The sequence below is a fragment of the Folsomia candida genome, unplaced genomic scaffold, assembly GCF_002217175.1.
Source record: "Folsomia candida strain VU population unplaced genomic scaffold, ASM221717v1 Fcan01_Sc004, whole genome shotgun sequence".
NCBI lineage: Eukaryota > Metazoa > Arthropoda > Collembola > Entomobryomorpha > Isotomidae > Folsomia > Folsomia candida.
Genome location: NW_019091196.1, coordinates 12224613 through 12244890, shown reverse-complemented (window position 1 = coordinate 12244890; position 20278 = coordinate 12224613). Strand labels below are relative to the sequence as shown.

The 20278-nt window shown below is 38.2% G+C and overlaps 6 protein-coding genes across 12 annotated transcripts; 3 read left to right on the top strand and 3 right to left on the bottom strand.

The window, feature by feature from the left end:
- Positions 1 to 86: 86 nt before the first annotated feature.
- On the top strand, positions 87 to 3453 carry LOC110848181. Its single transcript, XM_022095330.2, has 4 exons — positions 87 to 296; positions 645 to 1475; positions 1564 to 2237; positions 2355 to 3453. Exons 2-4 carry the CDS (start codon positions 816 to 818, stop codon positions 2773 to 2775), a joined length of 1755 nt encoding a protein of 584 aa, XP_021951022.1. The 5' UTR covers positions 87 to 296; positions 645 to 815; the 3' UTR covers positions 2776 to 3453.
- Positions 3305 to 6841, bottom strand: LOC110848180 (cytosolic endo-beta-N-acetylglucosaminidase 2). Its single transcript, XM_022095329.2, has 13 exons — positions 6574 to 6841; positions 5965 to 6332; positions 5826 to 5883; positions 5673 to 5763; positions 5337 to 5577; positions 5204 to 5266; positions 4959 to 5124; positions 4825 to 4877; positions 4527 to 4755; positions 4202 to 4431; positions 3990 to 4121; positions 3711 to 3923; positions 3305 to 3641 (listed from the first exon to the last, which is right to left on the bottom strand). The coding sequence occupies exons 2-13, from the start codon at positions 6318 to 6320 to the stop codon at positions 3503 to 3505; spliced, it is 1971 nt and encodes a 656-aa protein (XP_021951021.1). The 5' UTR covers positions 6321 to 6332; positions 6574 to 6841; the 3' UTR covers positions 3305 to 3502.
- LOC110848179 (ankyrin repeat domain-containing protein 49) lies at positions 6816 to 10394 on the top strand. Of its 4 annotated transcripts, XM_035851234.1 has the most exons (7): positions 6816 to 6834; positions 9009 to 9064; positions 9148 to 9167; positions 9238 to 9488; positions 9576 to 9881; positions 9974 to 10075; positions 10183 to 10394. In XM_035851234.1, the coding sequence occupies exons 1-7, from the start codon at positions 6831 to 6833 to the stop codon at positions 10233 to 10235; spliced, it is 792 nt and encodes a 263-aa protein (XP_035707127.1). In that variant the 5' UTR covers positions 6816 to 6830; the 3' UTR covers positions 10236 to 10394. The 4 variants fall into 4 exon arrangements, with proteins under 4 accessions (XP_035707127.1, XP_021951020.2, XP_035707129.1 ...); XM_022095328.2 differs by having other exon boundaries at positions 9974 to 10394; XM_035851236.1 differs by lacking the exons at positions 6816 to 6834; positions 9148 to 9167 and having other exon boundaries at positions 9001 to 9064; positions 9974 to 10394.
- On the bottom strand, positions 10288 to 13477 carry LOC110848178 (sulfite oxidase). Its single transcript, XM_022095327.2, has 9 exons — positions 12829 to 13477; positions 12481 to 12737; positions 12281 to 12375; positions 12043 to 12214; positions 11778 to 11937; positions 11383 to 11710; positions 10889 to 11276; positions 10713 to 10813; positions 10288 to 10636 (listed from the first exon to the last, which is right to left on the bottom strand). Exons 1-9 carry the CDS (start codon positions 12870 to 12872, stop codon positions 10448 to 10450), a joined length of 1734 nt encoding a protein of 577 aa, XP_021951019.1. The 5' UTR covers positions 12873 to 13477; the 3' UTR covers positions 10288 to 10447.
- A 656-nt stretch (positions 13478 to 14133) lies between these two features.
- On the top strand, positions 14134 to 16802 carry LOC110848239 (E3 ubiquitin-protein transferase MAEA). Its single transcript, XM_022095406.2, has 8 exons — positions 14134 to 14531; positions 14632 to 15153; positions 15234 to 15264; positions 15400 to 15632; positions 15709 to 15798; positions 15868 to 15907; positions 16006 to 16149; positions 16232 to 16802. Exons 1-8 carry the CDS (start codon positions 14484 to 14486, stop codon positions 16672 to 16674), a joined length of 1551 nt encoding a protein of 516 aa, XP_021951098.1. The 5' UTR covers positions 14134 to 14483; the 3' UTR covers positions 16675 to 16802.
- On the bottom strand, positions 16791 to 20255 carry LOC110848241 (isocitrate dehydrogenase [NAD] subunit beta, mitochondrial). 4 transcript variants are annotated; one of them, XM_022095408.2, is made up of 12 exons: positions 20153 to 20255; positions 19560 to 19617; positions 19401 to 19469; positions 19202 to 19303; positions 18998 to 19040; positions 18667 to 18933; positions 18477 to 18584; positions 18342 to 18403; positions 18174 to 18257; positions 17847 to 17972; positions 17740 to 17777; positions 16791 to 17673 (listed from the first exon to the last, which is right to left on the bottom strand). In XM_022095408.2, exons 2-12 carry the CDS (start codon positions 19608 to 19610, stop codon positions 17466 to 17468), a joined length of 1158 nt encoding a protein of 385 aa, XP_021951100.1. In that variant the 5' UTR covers positions 19611 to 19617; positions 20153 to 20255; the 3' UTR covers positions 16791 to 17465. The 4 variants fall into 4 exon arrangements, with proteins under 4 accessions (XP_021951100.1, XP_021951099.1, XP_035707124.1 ...); XM_022095407.2 differs by having other exon boundaries at positions 19560 to 19643; positions 20153 to 20230; XM_035851231.1 differs by having other exon boundaries at positions 19560 to 19625; positions 20153 to 20230.
- Between the last annotated feature and the right edge of the window lie 23 nt (positions 20256 to 20278).

Genomic DNA, 20278 nt, shown 5'->3' with positions numbered 1-20278 from the left:
GAGAAGTCTGAAATTTCGATAATTTTTAATTTCCAAGATTTTGAAATGCGAAATTACTTGTTAATTATGCTGCGAAATTGTGAATACTGCGTAGCTCGCCAGATTGAGAAATATAGACTACCAATGGAGCGGGAAGTTTCGATTTTAACCTTTAGAACTTGAACACCTGTAAATGTGGAGTTTTTGAGAATATCGATAAAATTTAAAAGTTTTGAAAGTTTCTCATACGTTTTGGAAATTTAGTCTAAAAGTTTTGGATTTCGGGTGATTTATCACTCAAGGTCAAGAGTTTAAGGGTAAGTTTTTATAAGATTATTGCAAAAATTAGTTATTAGAGTAATAATTCAGTTTAATGATGTTTGTTATTACGTCATGAATAATAAGTTGAATCGGGATGTTGCTTGATTTATAAAAAAATCCGATTTTCTTGTAATATAATGGGAATTATATACGCCTGGATTTATTTATGTCGTGATTCTGTTATTGATTATCTTATGGATTATCTTGTTGATTAATTCAGTATATCCTTGACCTAATTCGAGGATCAATACGTGCAGTATTAATTTGCATAATGCTGCTACTACTTCATAGGATCACAGGATTTCTGTTCTAATGACGTGTTATCTCTTAATCTTGCATTTCAGATTATTGTTGGGCTCGGACTATTGAGGAGAATGGATCAGTGAAGATAAGCTGCGGCGTGAAAATAACAAATCAAAATCTCTTTGATATTTTTGTTTTTTCTTGTTCAACCTTACAAAGCGAACGTCAGAAAAGAACAAAAGGAAGGTGTCACTTCCTTCGGTGAAAGTACTATGTTTCTTGACCTGAGTGTTACTTTTGTTCTCATAAGTGACTTTTTGAAACTGATCAGTAGCCACATCGAGTCCGGGTCATTCTCTATTTCCACATCTTTCCTCATATTTTTAATCTGCCTCATCGTCACTGGAATATTTGCCTGGCGAACGACCTACATTCCCGACCTCCCTCCGGTACCTCGGCCACCGTATGTCATTCAGATCTCCTCTACTCCTACCCTAAATAATAACGGGGAGCACAACACGCTCGCAGATGTCAGACTTTTGAGTAGTGGCGTGGATGTGGACCATTTTCGAAGAAACTTTGTTATCACCCGTGGTGGCTCAGCTTCGGCTTCGTTGGACCGTCTAAGATTATCTGGTACACGAGTTTCTTCTACGGGCGGAAGTAACGGTACTAGTGCAGACTCCTCACAAAATCAAAATCAAGGAGTGGTTGGAGGAGGTGAGGTCCTTAACGGCGGCAGTGTGAATCAGGGACGAACTCAGATAAGTTATCGTCAAACCAGAGTACACCAGCGGGCCGCCGCTGTAGGGCAAGCAACCTCAGGAGCAGCTTTGCTTCAAGGACTTCTTCGTCCGGGGTCAGTAATTAGACCTCTTCTGCAACGGGCAGGTGGAGAAGGGAACCAAGTGATTGTATACCATCGTGTAAACGTAAGGAATTATTTTTTTCATGTTTCAATTCCCATCCTAATATCAAGTCCAAATAAGTAAAAAATGATTTACGAATCATTTTTTATAGGTTTACCACCATCATCATCACCATCATCATTCCGAAAACGGTTCTCAAACATCCACAGGAGTAGGAACAGCAGAGTCACTGCTTTCATCAAGCCAAGTTTCTGTAGACCAAACTATTTCCGATCAACCACAAGCTGCGTTATCTGTAACTGATCCTAATTTAAGCTCAAATGAAATAATACCTGACCAGCAGCAAAGCAATCGATCTTCACGCTCTCACTCTGTGGATTCTTCCACCCAGTATGAATACGTTGATGCGAACGTGGACGATACAGAGAGTTACGAACAATTAATCGAGAATCCCAGTGGAGTAGATGTACTGCTGAACGCAGAAGAAGTTATTGATTCATCGTTATCATCCCCTATTGAAGAGCACGGAGGAATTAACGAAAATCGAGGTCCGCAGGTTACATCAGACGGTGGTGGACTGCGTCTCCGAAGATCTACTGCTTATTCGGATATTTCTTCTACCAATAATTCGACCTTGGTTGAAGAAACTTCTCAGACCACAGTACCAATCACAATGGATAAATCGGAGACTAATCAATCACCCCGACAGGAAATCCCAGTGTCGTCTCCTGGAGTTGAAGATATTCGATTCACAATCAAGTTTCTAAATGATACCTCATTGGAAGTGACTACACAGCCAGAGGAGAAGATCCTCGACTTCAAAAGGTATGCATAATTACTTAACTATGTACCTCCTACATACTTTTCAACTTTTATCTCACATTTCCACTGAGTCATTATTTTATTGCAATCATTTTCACTCGTTTATATTTTAATCCTTAGGCGACACTTTTCAACGGAGCTTTCCGAAAACAAGACGGTGAGACTGATCTTTAACGGTCGTGTGTTGGACAACGACGCCTCGACCCTCAGAGAGTCTGGAATATTTGACCAGTGTGTGGTTCATTGCCTCATCGTGTCTCGACCTCCGCCCCCATCTGCAAGTGGAAGTTCTGCCGGAAGTCGTGGCAGCAATGACCGTGCCAATAATGGTGGGATTTTAGGGGGAGGAGCGGCAGATCCTGGACTTTTCTTTGTCGGTTTTCTTGGTGTGTTTTTAACAATTTTGTGGGTCGTTTGTTTTAATTGGGGAAGCCATTTATTCAGTCAGAGCGCTGTTATAAGCCTTACCCTCCTCACCCTAATCTTTGGGATTGGATTAGTCGCATTTTATCTTCCGGTCCATCCTGCAAATGCAGGATAAAAAGAATATTCACGTAGCGATATTACACAAGACTTTGGGGGTCAATCAATATGTTAGTAATCGCTACCCCAGAAACTATGAATGAACCTTAGGAATGAATCATTAGATAAAAGGAATTTGTAAGGAAAGCCTAGCCCAAACTTCAAACTTTTATTTGTAAGTTTGACTTTGCTTTGAAAGAGTTCTAGTTGTTCGTTTTGCTTTATTAATTTGAGTATCAACTATTGCATGTTCTGACCAAATTTCTTATATAGCAAATAAGCATGAATATTGTTGGGTTGATTTAACGTAAAATAATTAACCCTCTGCCTATTGTAATTCGCTTACAATGCATATTATATATACATACTGTTATATCATTTAGCTTTACATAGCATTGCTGCTACTGCATCAATATGTGATACAATAGTTAAAGAACTGTACTTCATCATATTTATAAATTCAGAGAACGTAATAATGAGGTGTATACACAAATCAGTCAATCAAATAAATGTCAAATTTATTACTCTCTCTCTCTTTCTCTGTAAGCTTTAACTGAAGAATTATTAAACAAATAATTTTTTCTGATTGTTTATCGTAAATTATTCATTAATCGTATTTAAATTCTCGCATTCGAGATGTTCAACGGGATGAACAAACGAAAAAAGTTAACTATAATAAATAAATACAATATAATAACGGAATCGTACCGATTAATTTCATAGTTTGGCGTTATGACTAATTAGTATCACTCGAGATCCGAATAGTGTATAATTTGTGCAAGACTTAGAAATCCAAGCGATATGTCCCCTTCAGCACCAACTTTTATAGAGTTTATCCAAACATACTTGTTTATTTGCGTTTCATCCAAATCAAAGAGGAAGCACCTATGAATTAACGCATACATGACATACTCACATTGTTCCCTTAAATCATAATTTATATTCAACACTTACGACATTCTCCATCCATTTATTTCTTTCTCGTCGTAATTATTTTTTCGGAAAAAGAACTCGACTTCCGTCCCTTTAGAAATCCCAGCAGACGTCAATGAAGACGTAGACGAGTTTCCATTATACTCTTGAAAAAAATGGCTCAATTTCAGATGGATGTAATATTTTCCTCCCACTGAATCTGCTAAGTTGTCGACACTGCCGAGCAGAATTTTTCTACAAATTCAAATTCTGCAGTATTAAAGCTATTAGTTTTGGAAATATTGAAAGTGGGTAACCAACTTTATTTGCAAATTCTTTTGAACAACTTCCAAGTAAATTTGCAATTGGTGATCAACTGACACAGATTTCCAGGCGGCCAGTACTGCGATTGACATGCGTTTGGAAGACAATGGAATTTGTAGTGGGAACCAGCTGCAAGAATGGCATGGCATGTATGAAAATTTTCAGTTTTACTTCCAGTTTGTGTTTAATTAGAGTTATAAAATACATACATGGGACAGAATTTGAATGGATTCACGTAGTTGGGACTTCTTTTCAAATTGCATATTCTAAGGGATCCACCACCAGAGAAACCCGTGGTCATATCGTAAGATACTTTGTCTGATTTGCTGTCTTCTAACGAGGTTGAGGAGGTCAAAATAAGATTCGAATTATTTGAAAGCCATAATACTGGTTGAAATGCTTGTCGACTCAAGTCGAACCATGATTTGCATACAGGTTCCTAGTTACATAAATAACGCAGCATTAGTATCATTAACATTTCACCGTATATAAGAGTAGTCACATTGTTGCTTGTAATTCAGAATTATTAAGTACCTGTCCAAATTCATACCATTTGGTTCCATATCCCATTGAAAAATTTGAAGAAAATAATACTTTGAATTTATTGCAAGTAGCATCACTACCCGGAGAAAGAAGCTCAAATCGGTCAGTTGGGTAAAATTCATCCTTTAGACAACGAAAGTAAAAGTATGGATAACACGGCATCCACAAAGCATCGTCAAGTTGCTGAAAAGATTCGTACGGATGACATTCAAAGGTCCAACTGAAATGAAGAACAATAATGTGAATAACTTTGTCTATGTAATCATATAATGGACAGATTATAATTTACCCTGGAGCGAATATGGCGTATGAAAGTTGATGACTATGAGCCTTTTCGACAGCCTAGAAATTAAACATGAAATATTTCTCAATCCTGTGACTAAATAAATATTAAAGTCTTTTGAAATCACTAAAACCACTCACAAGACATGTATTTGTCCCTCCACCTCCATAGCAGCCCCTTCCAAATACGTCTACTCCAACGTATACATCGAACCTTCTTTCTCCTGCTTTCTCCACGGAATGATTCAGCTTCTCGTCGTCCCAATTGTAGTTTAGATAAATTCCATCGCAAGCAAGGAAAAAGGGTCTATAATTCAGGATTAAATAATATGTTTAGTCTATTTTATTTATTCGTAAGTATATGCTTAAAAGGACTAGTGTTTTACTTGTTCAAATCGTTCAAGCAATCTTGCCATTTTAATTTCCCTTCAATAGTCACAGAGTCATACCTTATGAATCATATACCTTCAGTTATTGGAAATTTCTTATTAGATCAAGTACTTTGACTTCTATATTTACCAAATCACTAGATTATCTGGTGATACGTGTTTCAAAGACTTTGTCAGTTTTTCAACAAACTCCAACATCAATGGCACTTGAGTTTCTGCAAGCTCGTTCTCAATATTGACTAGATATCCTTCAAACCCATAATCCTTAGCGACAAGGGTCAAGTTATCCACAACTTTATCAATGGTTACAGAATCCCGTAGTATTTCATTACATAGTTTCACCCCATCAGTCCACTCGGTTATAATTGTTCCTAAATTCATACACAAAATATAATTATACACATTTCCTTCTTTATATAGATACACTTTCGAAAAATAAATATTAACTATGAAATATTCCCTCTACCCAAGATTTTGACCCCATGTTGATGTGCCGCATTTATCCAACCAATAGGGGGGATCGTCAAAAAGTGATGTGAGAAGTAAACGAAAACGTCCTACGGAATAGTCATAATGTAAACATATTACATACATTATTTAAAATGTTTACACAGTTTACAGTATGAAGCCAGTGTCGAAAAATATAATTTTCATGGTTATCGGTTCCGTCCACAAATCTGGTCAGAAGTATAAAATTTCAAAAATTATAAACTAGGTACTCATATTTTAATACAATTCATATGTATTCTGTCGCATACCTGTCATCCCCGTATCCACCTTTGAAATCATGACAAACCAAAGTCTTGGGACATTCCGCAGACTTGACGTGCCTTCCATCCAGGGTAACTTTGACATTGCTAAAATTTCGATTGAGTGGCACTGTTCTTTCGGGACATGGGATGACGCGTTGTCTGCTAACAATATTCATGGCGTCTTGTTCCAATGGCAGAGTCAGCTCGCTGGAGGAGTCTCTAACGTCGTTCCCATTATCACAAGTCGTGATTATTTCGCCCCCGTAGTGCATCAATTCCTCAAACGACTTTATTGGCTCGTATGTCATTTTTGTAATAGCTGCACTATTTGTCACTTCAGTGACTTCAGATGCCGCATCCATTTTCAGCGTTGGCTGAAAAGAATCAAAATAACTATATTGCAAATAGTTCAGTATAATTTATATAATTAATTAACTAATCACGCCCACATGCAATGCAAACGGCATTTTGCTCGGAGAAAGTAAAGTGAAAGTTGTAAAGCGGAATTACATACTAAAAGTGAAAGCATGGTGAAAGTGCAACCACATTTTCAACCATTTCAAGCTTCACATAGACAACGATTAATCAGATTGGGTTATACCCTCATTTTTATACCTTATTATCTTAATACTTCACAATTCTATTGTTGTTGTAAAAGATGTGAAAGCAAACGGTAACTTTCTCGCAAACTTTGTCACATTAAATAAAGCTTCTTAACCGGCCTTTGTATATGTATATAATCCAGTCAGTTTTATACAATGATAAGCTCGTTAAAGTTGTACTCAAATTAGTTAGTTATAAAATAGGTTGATTAGAATAATAATTGTCAAATTTAGGCCAGGTGAAGAGAGAGCGACTGACAGCCGACTGACATGTGTTGGTCTCCAGCGCCCACGCCCAGGGTCTCCAGCGCCAAAGCGCCCAAGGTGGGTCTATAGCGCCCAAGGGTGTTTAGCGCCCATACGCACAGGGTCTCCAGCGCCCAAGGGTTTCGCGCCCAAGGTCTCCAACGCCCAAGGGTTTAGCGCGCAAGTGTCTCCAGCGCCCACATTGTTAGCGCCCAAGTGTCTCCAGCGCCCACCGTTATTAAAATTATGAAATACTTTCTTTTGTACGATTCGTTACCATTAAAATTTGGGAAACGATTTGGGAAACGATTCACCACAGATTGATTAGATCTCCTTGCGTAACCCGACAACCATTGTTTTTCACCCGACATTTATAATTCCACCCCCACAATTTTTATGGGGCAACGTGAGATTTTATTTCATATTGGGGTATCGTTCGTTTTTTAGCGAGCGAAGCGAGCAGGTTAGGTTAGATCTGCTAGGTATATCCTAGCTCTATCCTAGCTAGCTAGGTTGTATCTATCCTAGCTAGCTAGGTTGTATCTATCCTAGCTAGGTTGTATCTATCCTAGCTAGCTAGGTTGTATCTATCCTAGCTAGCTAGGTTGTATCTATCCTAGCTAGCTAGGTTGTATCTATCCTAGCTAGCTAGGTTGTATCTATCCTAGCTAGCTAGGTTGTATCTATCCTAGCTAGCTAGGTTGTATCTATCCTAGCTAGCTAGGTTGTATCTATCCTAGCTAGCTAGGTTGTATCTATCCTAGCTAGCTAGGTTGTATCTATCCTAGCTAGCTAGGTTGTATCTATCCTAGCTAGCTAGGTTGTATCTATCCTAGCTAGCTAGGTTGTATCTATCCTAGCTAGCTAGGTTGCATCTAGCCTAGTTAGTTAGATTGGCTAACTAAGCATTTCACACTTTTCCCGTACCTAGCAGATCTAACCTAATCTGCTCGCTTCGCTCGCTAAAAAACGAACGATACTCAAATATGAAATAAAATCTCATGTTGCCCCCCCCCCAAGGTTTCACGTTGCCCCATAAAAATTGTGTGGGTGGGATGGGGTGGAGGTGGAAATGCCATTTTTCACCCTAGTTTTTTGCAAAATTTTAATAGGAGACGATTAACCATTCACTATTTGAATTTACTATATTTAGTTAGGGGTTAGTTAGAGGGTAGCTAGGGGTAGCTATCTAAGGGTGCTAGCTAGTGGGGTAGCTACCTAACAGTGCTAGCTAGTTGGGTAGCTACCTAAGGGTGCTAGCTAGTGGGGTAGCTACCTAGGGGTGCTAGCTAGTGGGGTAGCTATCTAAGGGTGCTAGCTAGTGGGGTAGCTACCTAACAGTGCTAGCTAGTGGGGTAGCTACCTAGGGGTGCTAGCTAGTGGGGTAGCTACCTAAGAGTGCTAGCTAGTGGGGTAGCTACCTAACGGTGCTAGCTATGTTTCCTAACTAGCACTCCTAGCTATGTTTCCTAACTAGCACTCCTAGCTATGTTTCCTAACTAGCACTCCTAGCTATGTTTCCTAACTAGCACTCCTAGCTATGTTTCCTAGCTAGCACTCCTAGCTATGTTTCCTAGCTAGTACTCCTAGTTAGGTTTCCTAGATAGCACTCCTAGCCACCCCACTAGCTAGGTTAGGTTAGGTAGCTTTCCTAGCCACCCCACTGGCTAGGAGAGCTACCTAATTAGTCCTCCCTTTCCGCATACCTAATACGAACAATACCCCAATATATGGCATAATAAAAACAACGCGGATTATTGACATAAAATGAAATTGGTGGGGTAACCTGAGTTTAAGGGGTTAAAAAAGGGGTAACAAGAAGTTTGTGATAGAGACATATTCCCTTAATTATTTAAATAAACTAAATTAAATTGAACAAAGTAAATTGAAATATTTTGTGGTGAATCCAGTGAATCGTTTCCCATTAAAATCGTATAAAAGAAAGTATATAATAATTTTAATAATTTTAACGGTGGGCGCTGGAGACACTTGGGCGCTAACACTGTGGGCGCTAGAGACACTTGCGCGCTAAACCCTTGTGCGTTGGAGACCTTGGGCGCTGGAAACCCTCCACCACTTGGGCGCTGTAGACCCTGTGCGTATGGGCGCTAAACACCCTTGGGCGCTATAGACCCACCTTGGGCGCTTTGGCGCTGGAGACCCTGGGCGTGGGCGCTGGAGACCAACACATCCGACTGACAGCATGGCAGATTTGTCTCACTTTTGTTTTTGCACGGACCCGGATTTATTTGGCGAAGGTGAGTCGGCTCTCGTTTATGGTCTTTGTTTTGCGTGGTGCTGAATTAATTGCTCGTGGTAATTAAAATAATTTTAAATATAGCATCCATATTGCCGATCAAAGTAAGCTAAATGGAAATTGAACTCGTGTTATAAGTTTTATCAGGACATTTTCTATTGACATTTTTTACAGGAAGTATTTCTCAATCACTGACATTATGGAGGAAGAAGACGACGAAAATTGTGCCGATCTTAAGAAACTTGACATGTCTAAAAATGACGATGATGATGATGACGAAATTAACGATGCATTAGGACCGCTCCGAGAATACGACGACTTGGAAGCTCAAATGGAATGCTTAAAAGCAAAATCCACTCATCCAGAAATGTTTGTGTCCGGCTTTGATGTGGATGACCAAGGAATTGAGGATGCCGAAGATCCAAGTTAGTTCTTATTCTATTGAACTTACTTATTCACGTAGGAAAAACAATGTAGAAAGACGTGACAAATTACCGCGACATGTTTGGTAGATTCTCCTGGTGAACTTCTCCTCAAAAGTGCAGAGGACGGTGACCTAAACTTAATCGCTAAACTGATGGCTGAAAACCCGACCTTGGTCAGTTACCAAGACCAAGATGGGTACACTGCTCTTCATCGTGCCTCTTATTCGGACCATTCCGAAGTCATCAAGTACCTAATTGCACACGGAGCGCAGGTCGAAAAGGGAACCGAAGATGGGTGGACGCCACTCCACTGCGCCACACATTGGAACTCATACAAGGCTGCGAGACAACTGGTCAATTCGAACGCCAATGTCAATGCACAAACTAATGGAGGTCGGCATATAGTAAAACTGCTAAGCAATTACACGATATTGGTCAGTAAATTGGCAATTAAATTTTACATGTGCTTTGTATTTTTATTTCAGGTCAAACTCCCTTACACATCGCATCTAATCAGCAATCTCGTGAATGTATGATCATTCTACTATCACATCCTGGAATTGATATCACCTTGAAGAACTCTTTAGGTGAGACTCCACTCGATTTGGCCTTAAGGGCTGGAAGATATGCATATCTATTTGAAATGTGCGACGAGTCTATTAACAAGCTTGATTAAATGTTAAACATTGGATAGATTGTTACTACTCATGCTACCTTTCCGAGATAATTTCTAGACTGAAGAAGTAAATCAAATCTGTGATGTAATTTTGAACAATGATGGTCAAAAGATTATTATTAATAGTTGTTTAATATCTTTATTATATCTTTTTATCTTTATTATGATTACTGTGTCAAATAGTTATCTTATATAAATTCATATAAGTAAATAACGAAATGTTTTCTGAACTAGTGATCAATACTCCTCAATTTTTATAATAATACTAACACGCAGCAACTTATTATTTGACATTTAATGTAATCTTATGATATGCAGTGGACACGAGTCCTCTATAATTCCAAACATTCTTAAAGTCTTCGGGCTGTTGATTGTACCCCGTGTCGACAGCTTTCACCCAGATCTCTTTGTCCTGCTTGTTCACAGCTACTTCCGCCTCCCACATGACCCAGGCCCAATTTCTTGCTGCCGACTAAATACGTATAATCAAATTAGTTAAAATTATGTAGTTAGTTACAAATTTGATTGTACGTTTGTCATTTATTTACCGGAGCTTTGTGCTTAATTGTAGCTACTTCCCACGTATTGCCTCGATTTTTAGAAATTTCCACCCGTACAATTCCTCTCCCACCCCCAGAAAAGGCGTACCCTGTGGTGAACGATGTCAATTTGCTCAGTTTAGCAACCGTCATGTCCTATTTTAGGGGGTAATCATGTGACATACCCTGCATTTTGATGTTCCCCTGTGCTACCACTTGTCCATCCTCATGCGAGCAAATATACGAGGTGACAGGCGTGTCCATGATGGCAGGGGCCGAGTTGAAATCTACAGATTCCATTGTGACCGACGGGCTGAACACTTTATAGTCCCTCTGCTGCCACAGGGACTGAGATTCTTGGTTGGATATGATGATTCGGGATAACCACTTGACACTTCTTGCTCCCACGATTCCTGGCAGAATCACGCGCAAGGGAAACCCGTGGTCGATTGGAATACTTTTGTCGTTCATTTCGTAGGCGAGTACAGGTTCAAAATTTTCGTCCAAAAAGTAAGTGAGTGGAATTGAGGCTCCGTAACATTCACCAGATTGGTCGCTGTCCAGCCCTTCAAACTTAACATAGAACATTCGCGTTGTTATATGATATGTAGGTGACTGTGACTTGTATGTAATTAATTTAAGGTGATGTTGGTTAGAGAAAGTGAGTATAAAAATACACCTGAACATGGACTTTCTCTGGGTGTGGATATTTTTTGGGGTCGAATCCTGCCTTTTTGAGAATATCCTTTAAGCTGGCTCCGGTCCATTTTGCATTCCCAATCGCTCCTCCGGACCAGGCTAAACCAGCCGAAGGTTTCGCCTTTGACATGTCAGATCTACGATTCCCACCACACTGGATGGTCGCGGCTATGGTCACTTTAGGGAATTTTTTGACATCGTCCAACCGCAAACTGGAAGATTTTATGGAAATTCCCTCAATTTCGAGACAATACGATTTGACATCCACTTGTGGGACTGGGAGGTGGTTACGAACGTAAAAGACGTCACTAAATCATTCATTTTAATGAGTTATGACTTGCATTTCGCATAAAAGAGTAAATAATAATTTGTTACTTTGGCGTATAAAACTGCTCAGCCAAAATAGAAGGCGGAGTTTCTCCGTTGAACGGTTTTAGTGACCTCTGTTTTAAGACTGGATGTCGTTTCGGCTCATTTTTGAAGTGATCTTCTGCAGGTTGTTGTTGTTCTAGTACATCTTCCTCTGAGAGATTGCCTAAAATTGAAAATACATTTTATGCTAAATTAGAAAGCATGCATAAATTGAATTATCAATGTATTCATTTTGGCATGTTTGTATTGATACATTTTGTGCACTTACCTATTCTGTACTTTGCAAGGATCTGAAACACATCGGGTCTCTGGTGGACGGGATATAGTTCCCAAAATGGTTCGAGTGATGCTCCAGCTGCCATCATGATTCTTGAGCCTCCGGGATGCTTTTCCACAAATTCAGTAACATCGTAAACTCCTCGTTTAAAAGTTACCCAAATCTGCGCATGAGAAAATTATTAGCAAACGAATCGTAATCCTGTGATGAATTTGCATGAATTCCATGCCTTCGTCTCGGGATTGTAGTGCACTGCCACTTCAGAACTTTTGTAAGTTGGAAGATCCTTTTTTATTTCCTCTGATTCCATCCGTACTGTGGCAGCTGCATTGTAAGGAGATTTTATTAGATTTCATAATCGCATCACAATTTTCATTAATTTTTTTAAAACTTTCTAGATACATATTAAAATTCTCCTTTAGATCCTACCATGAACTCCATTCTGCTCTGACTTTCTCCACGCCACGTATGCGGCAAGGGTTAGGCCGGTAAATGCTCCAAAAATTCCACTTTTGTTCCAACTTTCACCCGATGCATTTTCATGCTCAGATGAATAATTAAATTTTGAAGAATGATTTTGAGAATAGCATTTTCTGTGGGAGTGGCTCTCATGCACTCTGAAAGTACTCGGTCCGCTTAATAATACGGTCCATATTGGAATAGGATGGCTTGAAGATGGCAAAAGTCTGCAAACCGAAAAGTACAAAAATTTATTTATGGCTTTTAATTTTTACATTTTTACAATTTTTAAGTTTTACATGAATATGATTTGTTTACCTTACGAGAGACTTATTGAACGCCAAAATACTTTTTCTACTCATGCTTCACAGGGAACGGTTGATCAAGACTTGGAAAAAATTAGATACGGAATGTGCCAAATTGTCCATTTAATTTTGCTTTACTCCCACACGCAGTATCAGTTATGCACTAAACTAAAACCTGGTATTATTATGATATGATGTAACTTAACGATTGGATTAAATGAGTGGTGTGTCCTGATAACGATGAGTGCTCTTGAACTCTTAATTCATACTCATATTAACGAACTCTGGTTAAGTTAACCCTGTCAGCGTCATGGCTTAATTTGAATTACATAAGGTCGGAATATGCTCAAAACACGAAACTCACACCTGTTGAAGGTGATATTTCAATAATTTTATTATGATTTGATTTCGTACCCAACAATTAGAACAATAAAATGTATTTTTTTGTCAGGAAAATTGTTACAATGTTGAAGGTGAAGTGCTGAGTGTGCATACTATTGTAATTTACAGAGAGATGAGATGCCAGTTTATGTTCACATGCGGATCAAGTTCAGCTTAATAATTCAAGGTCTCCTATGGACATTGACGTATTAATACAACTTTTAATGCCATTTAACTGACTTGACGGGACCTAAATAAATGCGTGTTGTGTTATATAAACAAGTCTATGCTCCATTATATCGTTCATGGTTGCCGGATGAATTTGCAAGTTGCGAATCAGCTCATGGAAAAGTATGCGAGTTGAGCATTTGAGTATAGTATAGCGTGAATGTGAGAAAAATATCACTCTGTAAATATTTTACTGATTCATTTCATTACAATAATGCAAAATTACAATAATTTGATAAAATGTGTTTAATCAAATTGAACGTGGGTACAGATTTTGGTTGTAAAATTCAGAGGAAAATTGCATGCAAAATTAGACCGACAAGAACATGGAATAAGATCATAGATTATTTATCCACTACCTATGAATAAGATACACTATACTATACAAGAATTACAAAATTTGCAGCAAGACAATTTTATAATTGCTGTTATGAAATTCTGTGAAATACATTTTCCAAATACGTCGTTTTTGGCATAATTGTTCGCATGCAGAATGTGCATACTTTCACCGGGGTTCAACACTTGCTTTCCCTGTTTGGTGCATAGAATAATGAGTTACAACTCATTATACAAGTATAATAAATGAATCCCATAATGCACAATTTAAAAGGCAAGACCTTATCTGCATATCTTCAAATAAATAGATAATTCAAATAGTCATGGATGATGATCATGTCGGAAAGAAAGCATCAATAAAATATGAAAGATATTCTATCGCATCAATTCGCCCCAAAAGTTGCTATTTTTCTATTTACGTCGTGTAATCAGACTTCAGAGATGACTTGGTCAACTCTGTACAGTCCGTAGAATGGAAGTTTGTAGATTTTTTTACTCACTATAAAATTAGTCTTTCGTCCATCTAATTTATAATTAGAAAACATAAATTAAGTGTTCTTATCAGCCCACGAACATAACACAGAATGTAGAAAAGTTACAAGATTGAGGATAGTTTAAGAAATCGAAATATCTGTGTTAATTTACTTTTTAGCATTGCTAATTTAACAAAATTAGTTATTGTTGTTACCACTGTTACCAGTGCAAGACAAACCAATTCTAAAGATGAGCACTGGGTCAGAACTAAAGACGTTGGAACACGTCACCTTGAAGGCAAGAAAAATTAAAAATTGTTAACTGTTTCTTAAACAAATGTTTAATGTTGCTTTGTAAGAATTTTTATATCACATCAGAATGGTAAATTTTATTTTAGGTTCCTTATGAAGTGCTCAACAAAAAATTCCGAGCTACGCAAAAAGTATTGGACCGTGAAGCTGCCTACGTGGCGCAGGCAGGAAATGAAATTGAGAAATTGTTGGCGGATCTTCCCCCCATTTCCATTTCACCAACGGTTTCCACCACCGCCATGGATTCGCCCCCATCTTCTCAAATAGTCAACACCACGACGACCCTCATGGCCAACAACCCCATAATTATGGACGAGGATTCTGAGCAGGAAATTAATTCCGGGGACGGACTGAATTTGCTCGCTCCATCTTCCGAAAGTGGTTTGGGTGACGTGATCGGTTTGGGTGGGAGTGGCGACTCCGAGACGATGCTTCTCGAAGACAATATTAGTGAGTGTAACAGCAACAGCAATTCAAATTCTGTGGATAAGTCATCCTTCGAGTCGGAGAGCAACAAGCAACACGGGCATCATCGAGGCCCGAAGGGAAAAGATGTAGCAAAACTTCTTGGGGCCTTGGTGGACAGGTTGGGGTCATTGAAAAGAAAGGTACACGAAATTTTGGAAATAATTCAATAATCCAAAAATCTCAATGAAATTGTTAATATCCAAGTATTTGTGTGTTTCAGGCCGGAGAAAGTATTCAAGACGAGCTGGAAGGTACTTGTATTAGAAATGTTATTAAAAATATTAATTCAAGACAAAAATATAGGATTGTCTTGAACAATACAAGTTTCTTGTTAAACCAAAATATAAAACTGCATGTAATTTACTTTTTTTATAATTTTCTTAAAGCTGCTCGAGCCGTGAAACAGAGAACGAGCCATTTGAAATCGGTCTCCTCCCCGACTGAAGTTATCACCCCTCCGCTCACGTACGGGAAAAGTACGAAGGATACCAAAGAGAAACAATGGAAACGCGTTCGACTGAACAGGATGCTAGTTGACCACTTACTCAGAGAAGGAATGTATGATACTGCTAAAATGCTCTCGGAGGAGTTGACCATCTCAGAATTAACGAATGTCGAGGTAAAGGAAAATGAACCCCTAAAGGTTTAGAATAATTAATTAGCTGTGCTCTAAAATTCTTGATTACTCAACATAGGTTTTCTGGGCCGCAAAAGAAGTCGAAGAATCTCTTCAACGACACGAGACTGGGAGGATGGTGGCCTGGTGTTATGAGAACAAGTCCAAGGTTAGATCATACATGCATACTCAAGGTATTCTCAAAATCGATAAGCTAAAGTTGGTTATTCTGAAACAGTTAAGAAAAATCAAATCCACGCTGGAACTTGAGATTCGTGGTAAGAGATGTTAAATTACTATAAATTAAGTATTACATTTCTAGCAATTAGCAATGTCTATAATTTTGTTTTAATTAATTAATAACATGTTTAACTAGTTCAAGAATTTGTTGAATTGGTTCGATCTGGAAAGAGGGGCGACGCTGTGAAGCATGCTAGGAAATATCTCGCCGATTCTGAACCTGAACACATCGCTGCCGTGAAAAAGTGCATGGGATTACTCGCTTTTCCCATATCCACAAGTAAATCCACATTTATAAATCTAACTAGTAAACTATTTATATGCAAAGATGGGATAAGTGATAATTTGTTTGGCTTGTTTAGCCCTAACGCCATACGCGGAACTCCTCAGCCCTGACCGCTGGAAACATCTCGTCACCCATTTTCGCCAAGAACATGCCCGTTTGTATCAACTTTCTTCAAGTTCCGTACTAGCTGCCGTTGTTCAAGCTGGATTGGCTTCTCTAAAAACGCCACAATGTTATCGCCCTACCACCAAGAATCCAAATTGTCCTGTTTGCACAGATCCTTTGTCCACGCTCGCAAATAACTTGCCTTTTGCCCATTGTGCCCACAGTCAATTGGTTTGTGCCATATCTGGGGAGCCATTGAACGAAAACAATCCTCCCCTCGTTCTTCCGAGCGGTTTCGTGTATGGGACTCACTCCCTGCAGGATATGGCTCGCACGAACGGCGGAAAAGTAATTTGTCCCAGGACATCGAAAGTGTTCAGCTTTTCGGAGGCTGACAAAGTGTATGTAATGTAAAGTTTCAGACATATTATGTTATTATTATTTTAGGCATAATAATTCATTGGTTTAAATGCGTATTGTTATGAAATAGGGAGAATAATAAAATAATTTATGAAGGCTTTTGTAATTTCCAAGTTAAAATCGTGACATATTATTAACAATTTGCTCTACATTTCGTTTTTAATACATACATACAACATATTATTTTTTATTCTCGATAACAGCACCATTGATAAATTATTTCACTAGTGATTGAAACGAGACACTACAAACGACAACAACATCACGATTATTTGTAGAGTTGATTGCTTTTAAATTATTGTCGATACTTCACAGTTTTCGACAGGAAGTGAAAGGTCAAAGATTTCTTATTAAGGTCGAGCTAAAGAGGAACGCACTCGTTTCGGTTCAATTGCACTTTGAATTCGGTGAGAGTGCTAGAAAGGAAATACTATTGTTCAGGTGCAGTATTAAATAAGAGGATTTGAGATGCGGTGCTGTGTGTAATATGACTAGACTTTTTTGCAACACAGGTTTTGATGCTTTCGAAGGTAGAATACTTTTTGATTTGACAATAAGTTATCAATTTTACGGTTCGAATTTTCTACAATGTTTTTGCAAAGTATCATCAAAATTTTCGATCGACTTGCGATAATTCCTGAAACAAGAGTATATATACCAACTTTAAACGTGCCATATTATTTTCTAAATCTAAGACAAACAGATTTTGCTTGGCGTGAATATTATTATCTAAGCAATATTTGGCTTGATTTGACAAGAATGGGCATCGCTGGGTGTTTGTGTCTCTATTTTGCCGATAACGGTGTAAGGGCATTGATGACGGCATAAGTAAACTCTTCTGTGGAGGATTGCCCGCCCAGATCTTTCGTCAGAAATTTTCCTGCCTTAATGGTTTTTTCCAATGCTTTAAAGATCATTTGTGAGTGGTACTGAAGGTTTACATGGTTGAGCATCTTGGCAGCCATTATAATATACGCGGTCGGATTGGCCACACTGCAATATAAAGAGAAAAACGTATATGGTTAAGTTGATTATTTACATATCCAAGTTATGACTTACTTTTTACCCACAGCTTCAGCATAAGTGTGTCTTGCACCCTGAAATAGTAAGCAATAAAAATTAGTTTCAAAGTATTTACATGTATTTCAAATCCAATAAATACTCACCGGTTCGTAAACTACAGCGTTGGGAGAATAACTACTTCCCGAGACCACACCAGCTCCTCCTACCAAACCAGCTCCAATATTGTCGAGGATTGATCCGTACAAATTTCCCATGACAAGGACATCGAACTACAACAACATCAAATCATAAATTCAACTTATTGGTATTTCAATTCAGTCAGTGTGGTATTCAGTCATTGTTTTATTTAATTAATTGATTGATGATTGATTTAACATGAATTTTACCCTGCTATTTACATGCACAGGTTATCAATTTGTTATATATCCAAACTCCAATAAATTAAATTGCATTTGACACCATTTCCCTACCTGATGAGGATTTGATACCATTTGCATCGTGCAGTTGTCAATGATCATGGCGTCAAATTGGATTTTCGGGTATAGTTTAGCAATCTGCACATACACAAAAAACATTCATACATTAATGTCATGCACATGATTTTAAAAAAATAATGATTCTGGTTAAATCAGACTCACATCTTGGCAGCACCTCAAAAATAAACCGTCTCCCAGTTTCATAATGTTAGCCTTGTGTACAGCTGAAAAATACAATAATACGCTAATTTTATAACGAAACAGCTACAATAGTTTATCTCTTGAAATATTAGTCACCTGTAACCTTCTTGCGGCCGTGTTTGGTGGCATAGTCGAATGCGAATTTGGCAATTCTGCGCGACTTTTCTTCGGTTACAATTTTATAACATTCTACAACTCCATGAACTATATAAAATTACGGAAGAAATTACGACATTGGCTTGGTAAATGATGAAACAAATGGTATATTTGTTTTGATGATTATTACCAGTTTCATGCTCTAAACAAGAAAACTCTCCTTCCGTTTGCTCCCGAACAATGACCAGATCAATGTTCTTATGCCTCGATTTAATGCCTGGGAGACTTTTAATGTGCACCACGTTAGCAAAGAGGTCCAAATCAGATCTGAACCTGTAATTTGTTGATGTCAAGTCCCCAGTTACTGGAGAAGCAAGAATTCCTTTCAAGCAAACTGCATTCTTTGTAACGCTGTTGACAACATCGTCCAACTTAGAGCTGAGAAGTCGTTGCACATCTGCAACCGAACAAGATGTTTAGTTTAGTTACACAAACTAAAATTAAAACTTCTATAACTATACCCGACAAAAAGTACTGTTCAAACTCGACGGGAGCCCCTGCAGCCTGAAACAATGAATTATTGTTAGAGACAATATATTTACAATAATTAATCTAACTTCGATTATCTAAGCGTAAAAAGTACACCTTCAAACACCACTAATTATTGCATAGCTATAACTAACGATAAATAAATATGCACAAATGTGTAACGATATGCCACCTACTTTAATGACTTCTTGCATTGCGGCCATCATCTCTGGACCAACTCCGTCGCCAGGAATCAGGGTGCATGTCGTTTTCCCTTCTGGTTTCGAAACGGGTGCTTGCTAAAAGCAAAAATAATATCAAACAAAATCTTATGTTGATCAGACTCAGACAATTAAACTTAATGACATTCACAATCTTCATATATATAATTCTTACAATATTAGCATACGATCTTGAGTGGGTTAAGGTCGAAGTTGTTGGCAATGCGCTGTATGACCTGAAGATCTATAAAAATTTATAATTTACATTACATAATCAACTTCAAAGTTTCAAGTCAAAATCCTGTAATTTGCAATTAAAGTTTTGTCAGGTCACCTTATTCACAGCGCTCAACACGGGACGAAAGTTGCCAGCTCCTGCAGCCATGTTTTACCTTTGAAACAATTACACAATTTTGCACAATTTGAACGTAATTACCCAGGGCGCATAAACTTTTTGTTGTCCGTGGTTTCTCTTAAGGGGGTGATGCAGGGATGAGCATTTTTTCAAAAAAATTAAAAAATTAAAAGTTCGGGAATTGCATGCAATTTTCCCATGAATTTGGTTGTCAACCATGGATCTAAAGGAAGAAACCATGGATCTAAAGGAGAATTTGGTTGTCAACCAAATTTTACAAATGATAATATTCTGCACCACGGGCTTCACCCGACCCATATGGCCCCCACTGGTCATCCACTTGACGGATCTTATCAATTGTCGAACATTATTCCTCATCTTCAGAGATGAAGACCAAGACAAGATTTATTTATTTCGTTTCTAATATGTGGTTGACAACCAAATTCATGGAAAAATTGCATGCAATTCCCGAACTTTTAATTTTTTAATTTTTTTGAAAAAATGCTCATCCCTGCATCACCCCCTTAAGAGAAACCACGGACAACAAAAAGTTTATGCGCCCTGGTAATTACCAATCAAGTATTTGAAAAAATTAAAATATTTTAGCTGAAAGAGAAATAGGGATTGAGAGAAAGTTTCTTCCCTGCCGCCAGTGCAGAGAATGTGATCATGCAATGCAATTTATGATAACTTTGCAT